Source organism: Cetorhinus maximus, chromosome 12, assembly GCF_964194155.1.
Source record: "Cetorhinus maximus chromosome 12, sCetMax3.hap1.1, whole genome shotgun sequence".
Lineage (NCBI taxonomy): Eukaryota > Metazoa > Chordata > Chondrichthyes > Lamniformes > Cetorhinidae > Cetorhinus > Cetorhinus maximus.
This window is the reverse complement of record NC_135890.1, coordinates 91278688-91294493: the sequence shown is the minus strand read 5'-3', so window position 1 is coordinate 91294493 and position 15806 is coordinate 91278688. Positions and strand designations below refer to the sequence as shown.

General features: G+C 44.3%; 1 protein-coding gene across 1 annotated transcript in view; it reads right to left on the bottom strand.

The window, feature by feature from the left end:
• The window catches only part of cabp7a (calcium binding protein 7a), a 70139-nt gene that overhangs the window by 14108 nt on the left and 40225 nt on the right, over positions 1-15806 (bottom strand). Inside the window, exon 3 of the mRNA XM_078554098.1 lies at positions 4282-4394. Within this exon, the coding sequence (XP_078410224.1) occupies positions 4282-4394 (113 nt within the window). The remainder of the gene's footprint in view (positions 1-4281; positions 4395-15806) is intronic.

Sequence of the window (15806 nt, the reverse complement as noted above, 5' to 3'; positions counted from 1 at the left end):
GAGAGGAAATCTCATTGAAACTTATAAAATTCTGACAGTGTTGGACAGACGATGCAGGGATGATGTTTCCTCTGACTGGGGGGTCTAGAACAAGGGGTCACAGTCTCAGGATATGGGGTAGACCATTTAGGACTGAGATGAAGAGAAACTTCTTCACTCAGAGAGTGGTAAACCTGTGGAATTCTCTATCACAGAAGGCTGTGGAGTCCAAGTCACTGAATATATTTAAGAAGGAAATAGATAGATTTCTGGACTCTGAAGGCATCAAGGGGTGCGGGGAGAGCATAGGAGTACGGCGTTGAGATAGAGGATCAGCCATGATCATATTGAATGGTGGAGCAGGCTCGAAGGGCCGAATGGCCTACTCCTGCTCCTAGTTTCTATGTTAGTTTAGGTAATATCACTCGTCAAGTTTATGGGTTTACTGACTACAACATTCTTCCGCTTACATTGATCACTAAATCTCTTTTGAGAGTTCTGATGAACCATCCATCATCATAATGTTCGTGATATTTATTGTCACATGTTGACTAACTCTAGCATCCAGAACAGACCTGCTTCCATTTGAAACAAAATGCTGTACTTCTTGTTATTGGGTTTTCTAACATAGACTTTTCTTTTCCCCAGTGGCTTCATTGATGTTTGTTTAATTTGTGTAAATTGTAACGAACCTTGAAGCACTCTACCACTTGGATCATCAAGAGTACTCATTCTCAAGTGGCACATTGACTATAGCATTGCAATGTAACTGGAATGTGCTTGTTGTTTATCCTTTGTCCTATCTAAGTATTGTAATTATCCCTGGGTGCTTATTTCTCTCAGTTGCTTTGGCAGTGATTACTCAAGCTTTCAGTTTCAGTTTAGGTTATTGCCTAGTTTCATTTGTGGGCCACTGTTAGCCTATGATTGGACAAACTTAACATTCTTCATTGTTCCATTTATTATTCAAATGAAGACCAAGGACTGAGTTCAGGCAAGCCTTGCACCTCCTGGTTGGTGTGTGTATTATAAATGCAAGTTGTTGTAAATAGCTGCCATATTTTCAGATTTAATTAGTTTTCATTAGTGTTAATAAAGAAATGTTAGTTCATGATTTAGTTGCCTAAATTCTTCAATGATCTGACAAGAGGTTAAATGGTGCGCTAGCCCTTTGGAGGGTTGTTGATTGTGTGAAAAGTATCATTAACCTGCTGGTCCAAGTGAGCTGAATTTTGGCACCCAAAAATCTCCTGGATGTAGCTGGGTAAATCTTCAGCTGATTCCTTGATGAGGAGTTAAAATAAATGGGTTAAGGATTTACTTTAGGTAATGTGTCTTGTGGGCTTACCAACCATGGTGTTCTTTAAAGTGTCACAATGGGTAGCTCTGTCAGACAGCTGTGACTCTAGATACCAGAGCACAAAAATCTAGACTGACAATCCAGTGAAATTTGGCCCAGATTCCTTGGCACTGTATTAAACAAGAGCAGAGGAGTTCGCCTCGGTGTTCCAGCCAATAATTATTGCTCAACCAACATTATTAGAACATGGTTGTCTCATTAATGATGGCAGACGTTGTCATGCTCAAATTGCCTGCTGCATCTCGACAGGAATTATCATCCCTGCTTCCATTCAATGACCAGTCATTAGTATCTTGAGGGTGCCTCTCACCACCATGTTGCAAAACTGGAAGAAATTGCTGAATATAAATACCTATTAGGCTACCAGACTGCATACTCAGTTGGAAATTGGATGCAGCTCTCTCTCCTCTGCACTCCCCAAAGATACATACCAGACAGACACCTGGCAAATAATTTTCTACCATTTTCTTTGCATTTCAGAAATAAAAAGTCGTTCAGTGTTTTGTTGTGATGCAGTTGCTCACCTGAAAGCTACCAGATGTAAGCAACGTTGCAGCATAAACTCACAGGTGCATTTTTTTTCTACCTCTAAGCAGAGAGCAAACATATTTAAAAGCAGAGGATGACATGTGCCCTCAGTGTCTAGGTCACGTTAAACAAGGTCAAATCTGAGCATTCAGCAACTAAACCCGAACTGCACCAAGTTTGGGTTCAGGATTCGTTGTCAAGGGATTTAATTTTCTGTATCTGGTGCAAGTGCTAAATGTGCATCGTGCTCTCATAATTTTGTCCATTGACTTTAATGTAAAGTGTGTTAACTTCTTTCCATGCATCCGACATTACTCCTGGGAATGCATTTTTCTAACATCAATGCCTTTTCTAGTTACTTACTGTTTGTTGAGCAGTAAATGTGGAATGTGTAAAGTTACTCATGATTTATTTTATTCTCACAGTATATTAATTTCATTTCTCCCAATTAAGGCTGGAGTCGGAGCAGCAGAGGCGCTAGGGTGTGCAGAACTGTGTTACCTACAGTGAATTTTTTTTTTCAGGTAACTACAGGTAGGCAAAGGAGCAAATCTCTCCGTGCTGAACATGATGAAAGAGGAAGGGGAACAGAAATAGCTCAAAGACCTTTGAGACGATAGGAGATTATGCAGATTGATACTACCCAATGCACAGTACCACCTAGTAAAGAACAGCATGAAAAGTAGCTACAGTGTGACAGATATGTGATCTGAGAGCTGTCACAGCATGGAGCTACTTCAGCGTCCACACTACTGAGGTTTCAGAGCACCAACAGGGGATATCACTTAGAGCAGCAAATATATAATTCACCACTGCTTTACTGAGACAACAGATATCCTCTTCACTGTGTGTCATCATAGATCGAGATCAACAGTGACACGCAGCCTTGATTTTACTAGACACAAGATACTCCCTCAGTACAATGTGGCATTGATTGCGCCAATATTGCTTTCGTACATCTGTAGGCATTGCCATTTCTTCTGTCAACAGAAAGGGTTATTGTTTGCTTAATGTTCAGCTAATAGGCTTATTTTCTTGAAGGAATCAAAGACTTTGGGTTGTGGGTGTGGAGGGAGGTGGGGAAAAGGTGGGGAAAGATAGAGCACAAAGTTGGACCTTGGGAGAAAGGGGCCAAAATTTTATGTTTCCCCTGGGACCGGGCTGGCAGGCAGGGGCAGGGGACATAAAATTGAGTGGCATGGCGAGGGGCATTATGCCTGTTGGCTACCCATCTTCATTGGAATTTTGGTGGCTTACCTGTCCTTGGGCCAATTGAGTATGCTTAAGGACCTCCTCTCACTGCCACGTCACATGGTAAATTGTGTCGGCTTGTCTCCAGGCTCAGGTGGGGACCCTCCTCTTCGGGTATCCTGTGCCCAACAGAGGCACCTCAATAGTAATCACTATCATCCTTGTCACCCTCCATCATCCTAATCATGGACCCCCCACCCCTTCGCCAGGCAAAGCTGCCCTAACTTACGTTGGGATCCAGCCTCCATCACAGTTCTTTGTGAGGGGACTGGCTGCAGTCCCAGCGGTAACCACCACTCCCAGTGGTGCTGCTGAGATTGGAGTGTTGTCGGCCATCTGATTGACCAGTAGCTCTTGGAGGCAGGATACCCTCCCATGTGTGGGCAGAAGCCTTGAACTCAGGGAGTGAACAGCCTGATGACCGTAAAATCTGGTTGTCGCTTCCCAGCCTGGCGCAGGTGGGCTTGTCGCCACACCAGGGGCTGGGGCTACCACCTCCACAAAAAATTCCAACCATGGGTCGCTTGTTCCAAACATGTTCATGACACCTCTGTGGAAATGCTTGAATACACCAAGAAAAATCATGTAATGATGCACAATAATGAAGCAGAAATATAACATAACATACCCTTAGTTTCCTAAAGCAGTAGTTGCAGTTTCTAGATTGGAGTGGGGTCGGGATAGGGGTGGGGTCTTGCAACTTGACCCAGAGCAAGTTGGCAGAACAACTGCAGAATCTTGCATGGTGCATGACATTGCCATTGACTGAGGTGTTCATGTACTCAGGAAAAAGAAGTGGCCACAAAGCAGTCCTAGAGAAGGGGTTGAAGGAAACATGAAAGCTCTGTGGCACATCAGCTAGTGCCTGAAGTGACATTGATGCAATAGCCACGCTTTAATGATTGTTTCACCTGAGGCTTTGGCATAGTGCTTTCTAAGAAGGTAGAAATGAGCAAATATTTTTCAGACAAAAGTTGTTTTATTGCCACAAATGCCTGTGCTAAAATATGAATTTTGTACAAGAGTGTAATTTCAGGCCAAGCGTGGGGAAAAAAAAAGTATCCCAACTCATGGCTATAAGAACAAATTAAATGCTTGGGCATTTTTCTCAGTTGCACAATGTTGCTGGTATTTATGTTGATGTTGTTCCCCTAATGCCTTACCTTCCAAAAAACATTATCAAATTCGGTCCCATGGAACTTTTCTGGAATAGCAGCTGACGACAGTTTGGGTCCTAGCAACGTCACAAACTCTTCAAAGTCCACCTGTCCATCACCTGAAGTTATAATACATAGTTAGTTTTGAATATTCTAAATTTGTCATGAAAGCAGATAACATAACTTGAAACTCATTATATACATACGCACATATGAATCAGGAGCAGTATTTGGCCATTCGGGCACTCCAGCCTGCTCCGCCATTCAATAAGATCATGGCTGATCTGATTGCAGCCTTAACTCCACATTCTGCCTACCCCCCAATACCCTTTGACTCCCTTGTTAGTTAAGAATCTATCTACCTCTGCATTAAAAATATTCAATGGCTCTGCCCTCCCCCTTCTCCAGGGAAGAGAGTTCCAAAGAATCACAACCCTGAGAAAAAAATTCTCCTCATCTCTGTCTTAAATGGGAGACCTCTTATTTTAAAACTATGTCCCCTAGTTCTAGTCTCTCCCACCAGGGGAAACATCCTTTCAGCATCTACCCTGTCAAGTCCTCTCAGGATCTTATGTTTCAGTAAGATCACCTCTCAATTTTCTAAACTCCAATGTATTCAGGCCCAGCCAGTCCAACCTTTCCTCGTAAGATAATCCACCCACCCCCATTCCAGGTATCAGTCAAGTGAATCTCCTCTAAACTGCTTCTAACACAATTATATTCTTTCTTAAATAAGGACACCAAAACTGTAGACCATATTCCAGATGTGGTCTCACCAACGCCCTGTACAACTGTAGCAAAACATTCCTACTTTTATATTCCATTCCCCTTGCAATAAATGACCACATTCCACTTGCCTTCCTAATCACTTGCTGTACCTGCATACTAACTTGTCGTGATTCATGTATCAGTACACCAATGTCCCTCTGTACCTGTGTTCTGCAACCTCTCTCCATTTAAATACTATAATGCTTTTCTATTCTTCCTGCCAAAGTGGACAAGTTCATGTTTTCCCACATTATACCCTATCTGCCATATTTTTGCCCACTCGCTTAACCTGTCTCCCTTTGTAGACTCCTTATGTCCTCTTCACAATTTACTTTCCTACCTAACTTTGTGTTATCAGCAAATTTAGCAACCATACATTTGGTCCCTTCATCCAAGTCATTGATATAGATTGTAAATGATTGAGGTCCTAGCACTGATCACTGTGGCACTCCACTTGTCACATCTTGCCAACCTAAAAATGGCCCATTTATGCCTACTCTCCATTTCCTGTTAGCTAATCAATCCTCTATCCATGCTAATATGTACTTCCTACATTATGCGTTCTGATGTTGCGCAGTAACCTTTGATGTGGCACCTTGTCAAATGCCTTCTGGAAAGGTAAGTACAGCATGTCCACTGGTTCTGCTATATCTATGTTGCTTGTTACTTCGCAAAGAACTCCAATAAATTAGTCAAACATAATTTCCCTTTCACAGAACCATGTTGACTCTGCCTGATTACATTGAGATTTTCTAAGTGCCCCACTATAACCTCCTAAATGATAGATTCCAACAGTTTCCCTATGACAGATGTTAAGCTAACCGGCCTGTAGTTTCCAGTTCTCTGTCTCCCTCTTTTCTCGAATAGAGGAGTCACATTTGCTATTTTCCAATCTGATGGGACTTTTCCAGAATCTAGGGAAGTTTGGAAAATTAAAACCAAGACATCAACTATCTAAGCAGCCACTTCTTTTAACACTCTAGGATAAAGCCCATCAGGACCTGGGGCTTGTCAGCTTTTAGTTTTAATAATTTTCTTAGTATACTTTCCCTGGTGATTGTAATTGTTTTAAGCTCCTCCCTCCCTTTCACCTCCTGATTACAATTATTTCTGGGATGTTATTTGTGCCCTCCACAATGAAGACAGATGCAAAATATCTGTTCCATTCACCCGCCGTTGCCTTATTTTCCATTATTAATTCCCCAGACTCTCTCTCTAAAGGGCTGACATTCACCTTATCTACTCTTGTCCTTTTTGAAAACCTTTAGAAACTCTTACCATCAGTTTTTATATTTCTAGCTAGTTTTCTCTCATATTCTAATTGGGCTGTCAATTTATCTTGGTATGCCCAATATGCTCGTGACCACAAGTGATGCTCCCAGGACATCCTTTCCTCACCATTTCCTGTAGCACTTGTAATGATGCATCTTGTTGGGTAGTTTGCTTGATTTGAGCAAGACGCTTGTCTGTCAGAGTCAATGTCTCTGCTGGATTGATGGCTTCCAGATTATGTCTCATTGCTGCTTCATGTTGAATCTGGAAGATTTCGCATTCTGTTGTAGTCTCCTCAACTTTCTTCATGGGGAGCGCTGCTCTGTCTGCAATGTACATTTGTTTTCCCTGCTTGTATGTCATATCCAGATGATATCTTTGTAAGCGAAGTAACATTCTTTGCATTCACTCTGGAACAGAAAGTAGTGGTTTGCGAAAAATGCTTTGAAGGGGCTTGCTGTCAGATTCAACAGTTACTCTGTCTCTCCCAAGCATGTATTGATAAAAATGCGCACAGGCAAGAACAATAGCCAGGCATTCTTTCTCAATCTGAGCGTAGCGTCGTTCTGTTTGCATTAGTGCCTTGAATGCAAATGCGACTGGTTGTCCTTGCTGCATCAGAGTTGATCCCAGACCTAACACGCTGGCATCACACTGTAAGGTGACTTCATCATTGCCATCATAGTACTTCAACACTGGCACTGTCGACACTAGTTGCTTGATTTTAGTGAATGCTGTGCCTAATACCACAGCACCTCCTTGGCCATGAGCTTGCTTATTGGTTCACACTCTGCTGACAAATTAGACAAAAATTTTGCTAGGTATTTCACAAATCCAACAAATCGTTGCACTGCTTTCACGTCTGTCAGTCACTGCATTGCTGCTACAGCTCTCACCTTGTCAGGATCCGCGTGAAGACCTTTTGCTGTCAATATGAACTTGGCTTCAGGCATTTTCAGTTACAATTTTGTCTTGTTCAGCTTCAGATTCATTTTTTAAAAATTCATTCACGGGATGTGGGCTTCGCTGGCTGGGCCCATCCCTAGTTGCCCTTGAGAAGGTGGTGGAGAGCTGCCTTCTTGAACTGCTGCAGTCCATGTGGTGTAGGTACACCCACAGTGCTGTTAGGAAGGGAGTTCCAGGATTTTGACCCAGCAACAATGAAGGAACGGTGATATATTTCCAAGTCAGGATGGTGAGTGACTTGAAGGGGAACTGCCAGGTGGTGGTGTTCCCATCTTTCTGCTGCCCTTGTCCTTCTAAGTGGTAGTGGTCGTGGGTTTGGAAGATGCTGTCTAAGGAGCCTTGGTGAATTCTTGCAGTGCATCTTGTAGATGGTACACACTGCTGTTACTGTGCATCGGTGGTGGAGGGAGTGAATGTTTGTGGATGTGGTGCCAATCAAGCGGGACGGTGTCCAGCTTCTTCAGTGTTGCAGGAGCTGCACTCATCCAGGCAAGTGGAGAGTATTCCATCACATTCCTGAATTGTGCCTTGTAGATGGTGGACAGGCTTTGCGGAGTCAGGAGGCAAGTTACTCGATTCCTAGCCTCTGACCTGCTCTTGTAGCCACGGTATTTATATGGCTAGTCTCTGGTCAATGGTAACCCCCAGGGTGTTGATAGCAGGGGATTCAGTGATGGTAATGCCATTGAACATCAAGGGGCGATGGTTGGATTCTCTCTTGTTGGAGATGGTCATTGCCCGACACTTGTGTGGCACGAATGTTACTTGCCGCTTGTCAGCTCAAGCCTGGATATTGTCCAGGTCTTGTTGCATTTGCACATGGACTGCTTCAGTATCTGAGGAGTTGCGAATGGTGCTGAACATTGTGCAATCATCAGCGAACATCCCCACTTCTGACCTTATGATGGAAGGAAGGTCATTGATGAAGCAGCTGAAGGTGGTTGGGCCGAGGACACTACCCTGAGGAACTCCTACAGTGATGTCCTGGAGCTAAGATGACTGACCTCCAACAACCACAACCATCTTCCTTTGTGCTAGGTATGACTCCAACCAGTGGAAAGTTTTCCCCAATTCCCATTGACTCCAGCTTTGTTCGGGCTCCTTGATGCCATACTTGGTCAAATGCTGCCTTGATGTCAAGGGCAGTCACTCTCACCTCACCTCAGGAATTCAGCTCTTTGTCCATGTTTGAACCAAGGCTGTAATGAGGTCAGGAGCTGATTGGCCCTGGCAGAACCCAAACTGGGCATCAGTGAGCAGGTTATTGCTAAGCAAGTGACACTTGATAGCATTGTTGATGACCCCTTCCATTACTTTACTGATGATTGAGAGTAGACTGATGGGGTGGTAATTTGATGGGTTGGATTTGTCCTGCTTTGTGTGTACAGGACATACCTGGGCAATTTTCCACGTAACTGGGTAAATGCCAGAGTTGTAGCTGTACTGGAACAGCTTGGCTAGGGGCGTGGTAAGTTCTGGAGCACAAGTCTTCAGTACAATTGCCGGAATTTTGCCAGGGTCCATAGCCTTTGCAGTATCCAGTGCCTTCAGCCGTTTCTTGATATCATGTGAAGTGAATTGAATTGGCTGAAGACTGGCATCTGTGATGCTGGGGACCTCTGGAGGAGGCTGAGATGGATCATCAACTCGGCACTTCTGGCTGAAGATTGTTGTGAATGCTTCAGCCTTATCTTTTGCACTGTTGTGCTGGGCTCCTCCATCATTGAGGATGGGGATATTTCTGGAGCCACCTCCTCAAGTGAGTTGTTTAATTGTCCACCACCATTCACAACTGGATGTGGCAGGACTGCAGAGCTTAGATCTGATCCGTTGGTTGTGGGATCGCTTAGTTCTGTCTATCACTTGCTGCATATTCTGTTTGGCATGCAAGTTGTCCTGTTTTATAGCTTCACCAGGTTGACACCTCATTTTTAGGTACGCCTGGAGCTACTCCTGGCATGCCCTTCTGCACTGTTCATTGATCCAGGTTTGATCCCCTGGCTTGATGGTAATAGTAGAGTGGGGGATATGTTGGGCCATGAGGTTACAAATTGTGTTCGAGTACAATTCTGCTGCTGCTGATGGCCCACAGCACCTCATGGATGCTCAGCTGTGAGTTGCTAGATCTGTTTGAAATCTATCCCATTTAGCATGGTGGTAATGCCACACAACACAATGGAGGGTATCCTCAATGTGAAGGTGGGACTTCATTTCCATAATGACTGTGCAGTGGTCACTCCTACCAATAGTGTCACGGACAGGTGCATCTGTGGCAGAAAGGTTGGTGAGATTGAAGTCAAGTATGTTTTTCCCTCTTGTTGGTTCCCTCACTAGCTGCTGCAGACCCAGTCTAGCAGCTATGTCATTTAGGACTCGACCAGCTCGGTCAGTAGTGGTGCTACCGAGCCACTCTCAGTGATGGACATTGAAGTCCCCCACCCAGAGTACATTCTGCACCCTTGCCACCCTCAGTGCTTCCTCCAAGTGGTGTTCAACATGGAGGAGCACTGATTCATCAGCTGAGGGAGTGCGGTACGTGGTAATCAGCAGGAGGCTTCCTTGCCCATGTTTGACCTAATACCATGGGACTTCATGGGGTCCGGAGTCGATGTTGAGGACTCTCAGAGCAACTCCCTCCCGACTGTATACCACTGTGCCCCCACTTCTGCTGGGCCTGTCTTGCTGGTGGAACAGAACATACCCAGGAACGGTGATGGTGGAGCCTGGGACATTATCTGTGAGGCATGATTCCGTGAGGATGACTATGTCAGGCTGTGCTTGACTAGTCTGCGAGACAGCTCTCCCAATTTTAGCACTAATCCCCAGATGTTAGTAAGGAATTTGCAGGGTCGACAAGGCTGCAATTGCCATTGTCCTTTCCGGTGCCTAGGTCAATGCCGGGTGGTCCTTCTGGTTTCATTCCTTTTTTGAATCTTTGTAGCGGTTTGTTACAACTGAGTAGCTTGCTAGGCCATTTCAGAGGGCATTTAAGAGTCAACCACATTGCTGTGGGCAATCTGGTGAGCTCGCTCTAGCAGTCGTATTAAATTCTGATCATGGTCAGCTGTGGCTTCTTTCATTGTATCTTCACATCCGTAGACTAACAGATCATCCACTATGGCTTCTACTCTGGGAAGCTCACTGGCTACCTCATGCTGTCTGTGTTGATACTCTTCTGGAGCCGTGGAAATGCCAAATGGGGTCCAGTATATAGTTAGAAAGCTGCTGCTCTCATCCAACTTCACTTGCCAGTGACCATCCTTTGCATCTGGGGTAGTGAATATCTTTGCGTTGGCAAGTTGCAGCAAAATTCCTTCGATGGTTGGCATGGGTAGTGAGATCGCTTCAGTTATTTATTTAGATCCTTTGGGTTTAACCATACTTGCAGCTTTCCAGGTTGTTTAACTGCTATCATGCTACTTATCCAGACTGTAGGAGTTATCACTCTTTTGATTACTCCCCTTTTCCAGTTCTTCTATCTTGTCTTTTAGGCTTGACTTGAGGGCAGCTGGAACCCTCCTTGGCAGATGCTAAATTGGTCTTACACTCTCATCTACTTCGACATGATATTGTCCTGGTACACATCCCAACCCTGTAAACACAACCCAACCCTGTACTCCTCTAGGATCTGTCCTGCCGTCACTGGTTTTGTGTGCTTTGACACGTTCTGAACCTCTGTTGGCACATTCAGGGTTACCAGTCCAAGCTTTAGACTGGCCTCTGCTGAGATGAGTGGCTGTTGTGTCCCACCTATGATCTGGAAATCTAGATCTTCCTTCTTGCCTTTGCATTGGGCTCTCAGACTAATTTTGCCTCTCGGTATGAGTATCGCCCCATCATATAGCTTCAAACTTACTTTTGAGAGTTTCATTTTCGGACTGCCATGTTGAGCTACTTCGCACAGCTCTGTGAAGTTTATTATGCTGCATGATGCACCAGTGTCTATCTGACATTTCTTCTTTGCTTGATACTCTCCCTCTGCTATCATCATCGTAACAGTCACAAACCATTTGTCGCCTATTGAGTTGACTGAACCAACTTCTTGTGTCGTGTATAGTTCCTCATCAGATTTGTCTGCTGATATCTCTCCAGTGGCCATCTGTATAGGCTTGTTTTTCTGGTCAAACACTTGTGTGCGAAATTACTTCGCTTCTTGCAGTTAAAACACTGCTTTCCCCATGTTGGGCAATCCTTCTTTTCCTGTGCAATGCTGTCCTCTGCAGTATTTGCATCCTGCCCTTCATCTGCGATTGCTCAGCTCTTTTGGCTTGGACTGTCTCTCAGCATAATGTATCACCTGATCTGTGCTGCCATGCATATGCTCTAGCTGACATTTCATAACTTCCTCATTTCAACACGTCTATCGCTTTCCTTAGCATCAGTTTCTCATCTTTCAGCAGACTTGCTCTCACGCCTAAGGCCAATCTTCAATCAGATCATCTTTTTGCTGTCCAAATTTACATGATTCTGCTAGCTGCATTACTGTTGTGATGTACCTTTCAATGGTCTTGTTTTCACTCTGAACTCTAGTGTTGAATACATATTGTTCATATGTAACATTCACCCAGGATTCAAAATGTGCATTCAAGGCTTTTAAAACCTGTCGCCTTTTTTCTTTGCTCGTCTGTTAAGATTTAGGACGGTATATGCTTTGTAGCAGTCCCACCCCAGCAGTGTTAGAAGTGTGGCTATGCTTATCGGTTCAGGCTTATTAACTAAGTCTGTTGCAATCTCGTAGTTTGGCCATTGTAAGTGGAAAAACTGCTAATTTTGCCATACATCATTTTTCAATTGGACTGGAGAATTTACTGCAGCCATTTTTATTCACTTTGTAATTTACTTGCAGCCTCTGTGTATTTCTTTTGTCCTCTTTCTCTGCAGTCAGTAATTTCACTTGCAGCTTGAGTGTACTTTTCATTTGTCCTTTTTTTGCAGTCACTTTTCTGGCAGATTTGTACTTTTCTGTGTGCCTTTCTGAGCTGCCTCACTTGTAGCCCTTGTCTGTTTTCCTTTGTTCATTTCAGCAGCTTTTTTGCAGATTTCAAAACCTGTGTTCCTGGGTTCTCAGTGTCTTCTCCGCTCCTCTTGCAGGGTTCAAAAATCTATTTTCTCTTAGCTTCTGTACAACATGTTTCATGTACAAAGACAGCTGTACTTCTTCAGCGTGTGTCTGTGAGAGGTCTTTATTGAACTGATCTCAAGATGTCGGCCCCCAGAGGCAGAGTGCCTCATGGCAGAGCCACATGACTACGGCAAGCCAATTAGTCAGCACAGCATTGCATTTTCCAAAACCCAAACAAGCACAGTGCCTGTACCCCGATAACAATGGCTTGGCTTTGAGTTCCAGGGTTGTCTGTCACCTGTGCTCACCTGCCTCTGTTGAACAAGGTGATATGTTGCCCTAGAGATGTGTTCATGTCTGGAAATGGATGCACATAGTGAGTTGCGGTAGGTGGGGGTAATGCTTTCTGCATATTCCGCTTAGACAGGAATGGGGATAATGTGCAATTGTGTCAGGTGTGCAGCCAGCATTACCCATGCTGCTTATTGGCTGTGTGCCTATTTATTGGCGATGGGAATGGTTGGGAAATAGGGCATCTCTAAGACCCTTTAAAGGGTAAGCAACACCTTTTAAATCGGACATGCAGTCATATATAAATCAAGTTTGCCACCTCCCTGATGCAATGGTGTGCAGCAAACTTGGAGATGCTGCTAATGTCACCTACTGCAGTGTGCAATGACTCTGTGGCACATAAGTTGAGAGTCATAGTGACCTTGCAGCAACAGGCCATGTCCTGCTTTGAGTCTCCATATGGCTGCAACAGGTCACATAGCTCGGTGGGATCATTCTTGGTGGTATGCATGCACTTCGCACATTGCGCGTAGATGAAGTTTACTTATGAGAAGTGCTGCCAGAGAACCCATTGTAGGTATGGCTTCCTGGACACTATAACATAGACCCAGGTGTTAACTTGGAACAGAAGAGGACAAACCAGCAACTAACTATCAAGTGGATGACCCCTTTAAACAACACCATTACAGTGCTCTTGCTATCTGTTAGCGTCTCTGGGGAAATCTTCCTAAAAGGATCATAAAACAAGCTCAGGGACCTCTTATTCCACTGACGTTTTTTAATACATTTGGTGTGCACCTAGACTCACCCAATCCAACATGGTACTGCAGCCACACTTCCAGTGTGGAACAGGCAGACAATTGTACCCTCCATGTATGCTAGTAAAACAAACACAGTTACAATTGTTACGGACAGGAAGGAGAGATAAACTGAAACCCCCAATTCCCTTCTCTTACTGCAAAAGGGCCTACAAATCAATGATGATGATGCCATGGGCAGAGTTCCAACCTCTGGGGAGGAGGATGATGAGGAGGAAGCCCCTGTCCATTTGGAAATTCTGAAACGGATGAAGATGAGGAGGCCGCCAATGGCAGAGCAGCTGGGAGGCATGACCATGTAGCCAGGGCTGACTCTGTGCAGGGGGGGGATCATCGCCAGATGGTGTGCAATTCCCATAAAGGCCTCCGATATCACAATTGCCAGCACCAGTCCGCGGTGACATACTTCCAACTAAAGAACCTTGTACATTGACTCCACAATTATGCAAGAAACTGCTCATCCCCAAGGGAGAGAATAGCCATTAATGAGTTGGACTCACTCATATTTGTATTGCTGAAACCCTCACCATCATAACCATAGGCCTCATCTTGTTGCAAACACACTTGGTAGTAAGTCATTCACAACTTGGCCCCCTCACGTGGACGCCAATGACAGTAAATGAGGGGCCAATGCCGCCATATTGTGCATAATCTTACCATGCCCACAATGTGGAGAGTGACACGCGTCAGAATTCAAACCCTACACATGCAGATAGGATTGTACATTATAGCATACATGCAGATAAAGCACCTCGTGCATGTGGAGCCCATAACTTTACAACAACAGCTCTTTGAAAGAACTTGCACACCATCCATTCCAGCGAATGATCCAGTTACTGACAAGGGCACCATATTCAACATTCCTGGCTTCCATATTCCTCTGCTTACCGCACAAAGCACACCCTGTGACACTTGGAATGCAAACACAGCCAAAGTAATGGGCACAGCAGATGACTAGTATTACCTGGACAATACAGGGCCACTCGAGCTGTAATGCCTACACCTAGGCCAATGTGTAACACTGCAGTGCAGATGAATGCTTTGCACCCGACACTCATGCTGGTGATGCACCTGTTGCCCAGTATCTGTGCAGTCTGATCATTGCCCATTCAAGCTTGACTTTAAGGGAAGTTCAATAAAGGATACAAGGAGCATCTCAGTACTTGAGCTTTTGAACTCTGGAATCTTAAGTGATACAGCAGAGAAGGAAGGAGCCCTACAAAGCATCACAGATCAGCTAACAACCTTGATCCTGCTGACGGCGTGTCAAGATGGACTTGAAACCGGAGCTTCTGGCCCAGAGGTAGGGACGCTACCACTGCACCACAAGACCTCCTACAAGAGATATAAGTAACAGTAATATTAGAAATATACAAAAATTGCAAGGACCAGATTGAGGAAAATAACAGAAGTGACAAAGGAGATTTTAAGTTTTACTTGTGCCAATATCTGTTGTGTAATAAGGTGAGCTGCAGAAACAAATTGCTACACAAAATTATGGTAGAATTAGATTAGTAGAGACATGGCGGGATGAGGCCCTTAAGGGAATGAGGCCCTTAAGGCCTCAATTGGCAGCTGGGTAGGAAGGCCATCCTTGGGCCTCTGGCACCAAACTTGCCATGGGGGAGGGCATTAAACTTTGCCCTTGGTTGTTGAAAGAAGCAAAGATAGAAATAGCAGGGGCAATAGTTCCAATCTTTCAACCCTCATTAGATACCAGAGTAGTGCTGCAGAACCAGAGGGTTGGTAATGTTATATGATTATTTAGGAAAGGGACGAGGGATAAATCAGGAAACTACAGACCAGTTAACTGAACAACAGTAGTGGGAACTTAGCAGAAACCATTACCAGGGACAAAGTGAACTTTCATTTGGAAACACATGGGTTAATCAAGGAGAGAAGCTTGGAGTTGTTAAAAGCAAATTGTGCCTGACAAACTTGATTCAATTCTTTGATAAGGTAAAAAAGGTTGATCAAGGTAGTGAAGTAAGTATTGTATATATGGACTTTTGGAAGGTATTCAATAAACACCTGAGGTTAATTAAGAAGACAGAAGCTCAAGGAATTAAGAGAAAAGTTATGGTACAGATAAAAGATTTGCTTCGTGACAGGAGTGTGACAGAAGAGTGGTGGTGGATGGGTACTCAGATTGAGAGGTGGTTTCCAGTGGCGTTCTCCAAAGGTCAACTTTGGGTTCATTACTCTTTTCAATTTTTATTAACAACCTAGACTTGAGTGTAGGGAGCGGCATTATAAAGTTCACGGATGATACGAAGCTTAAGGTGGTAGATAGTGATGAGGATAGTTATAGGCTTCAGGTTGACCGACCGGATGTTAAAATGGACAGATGCATG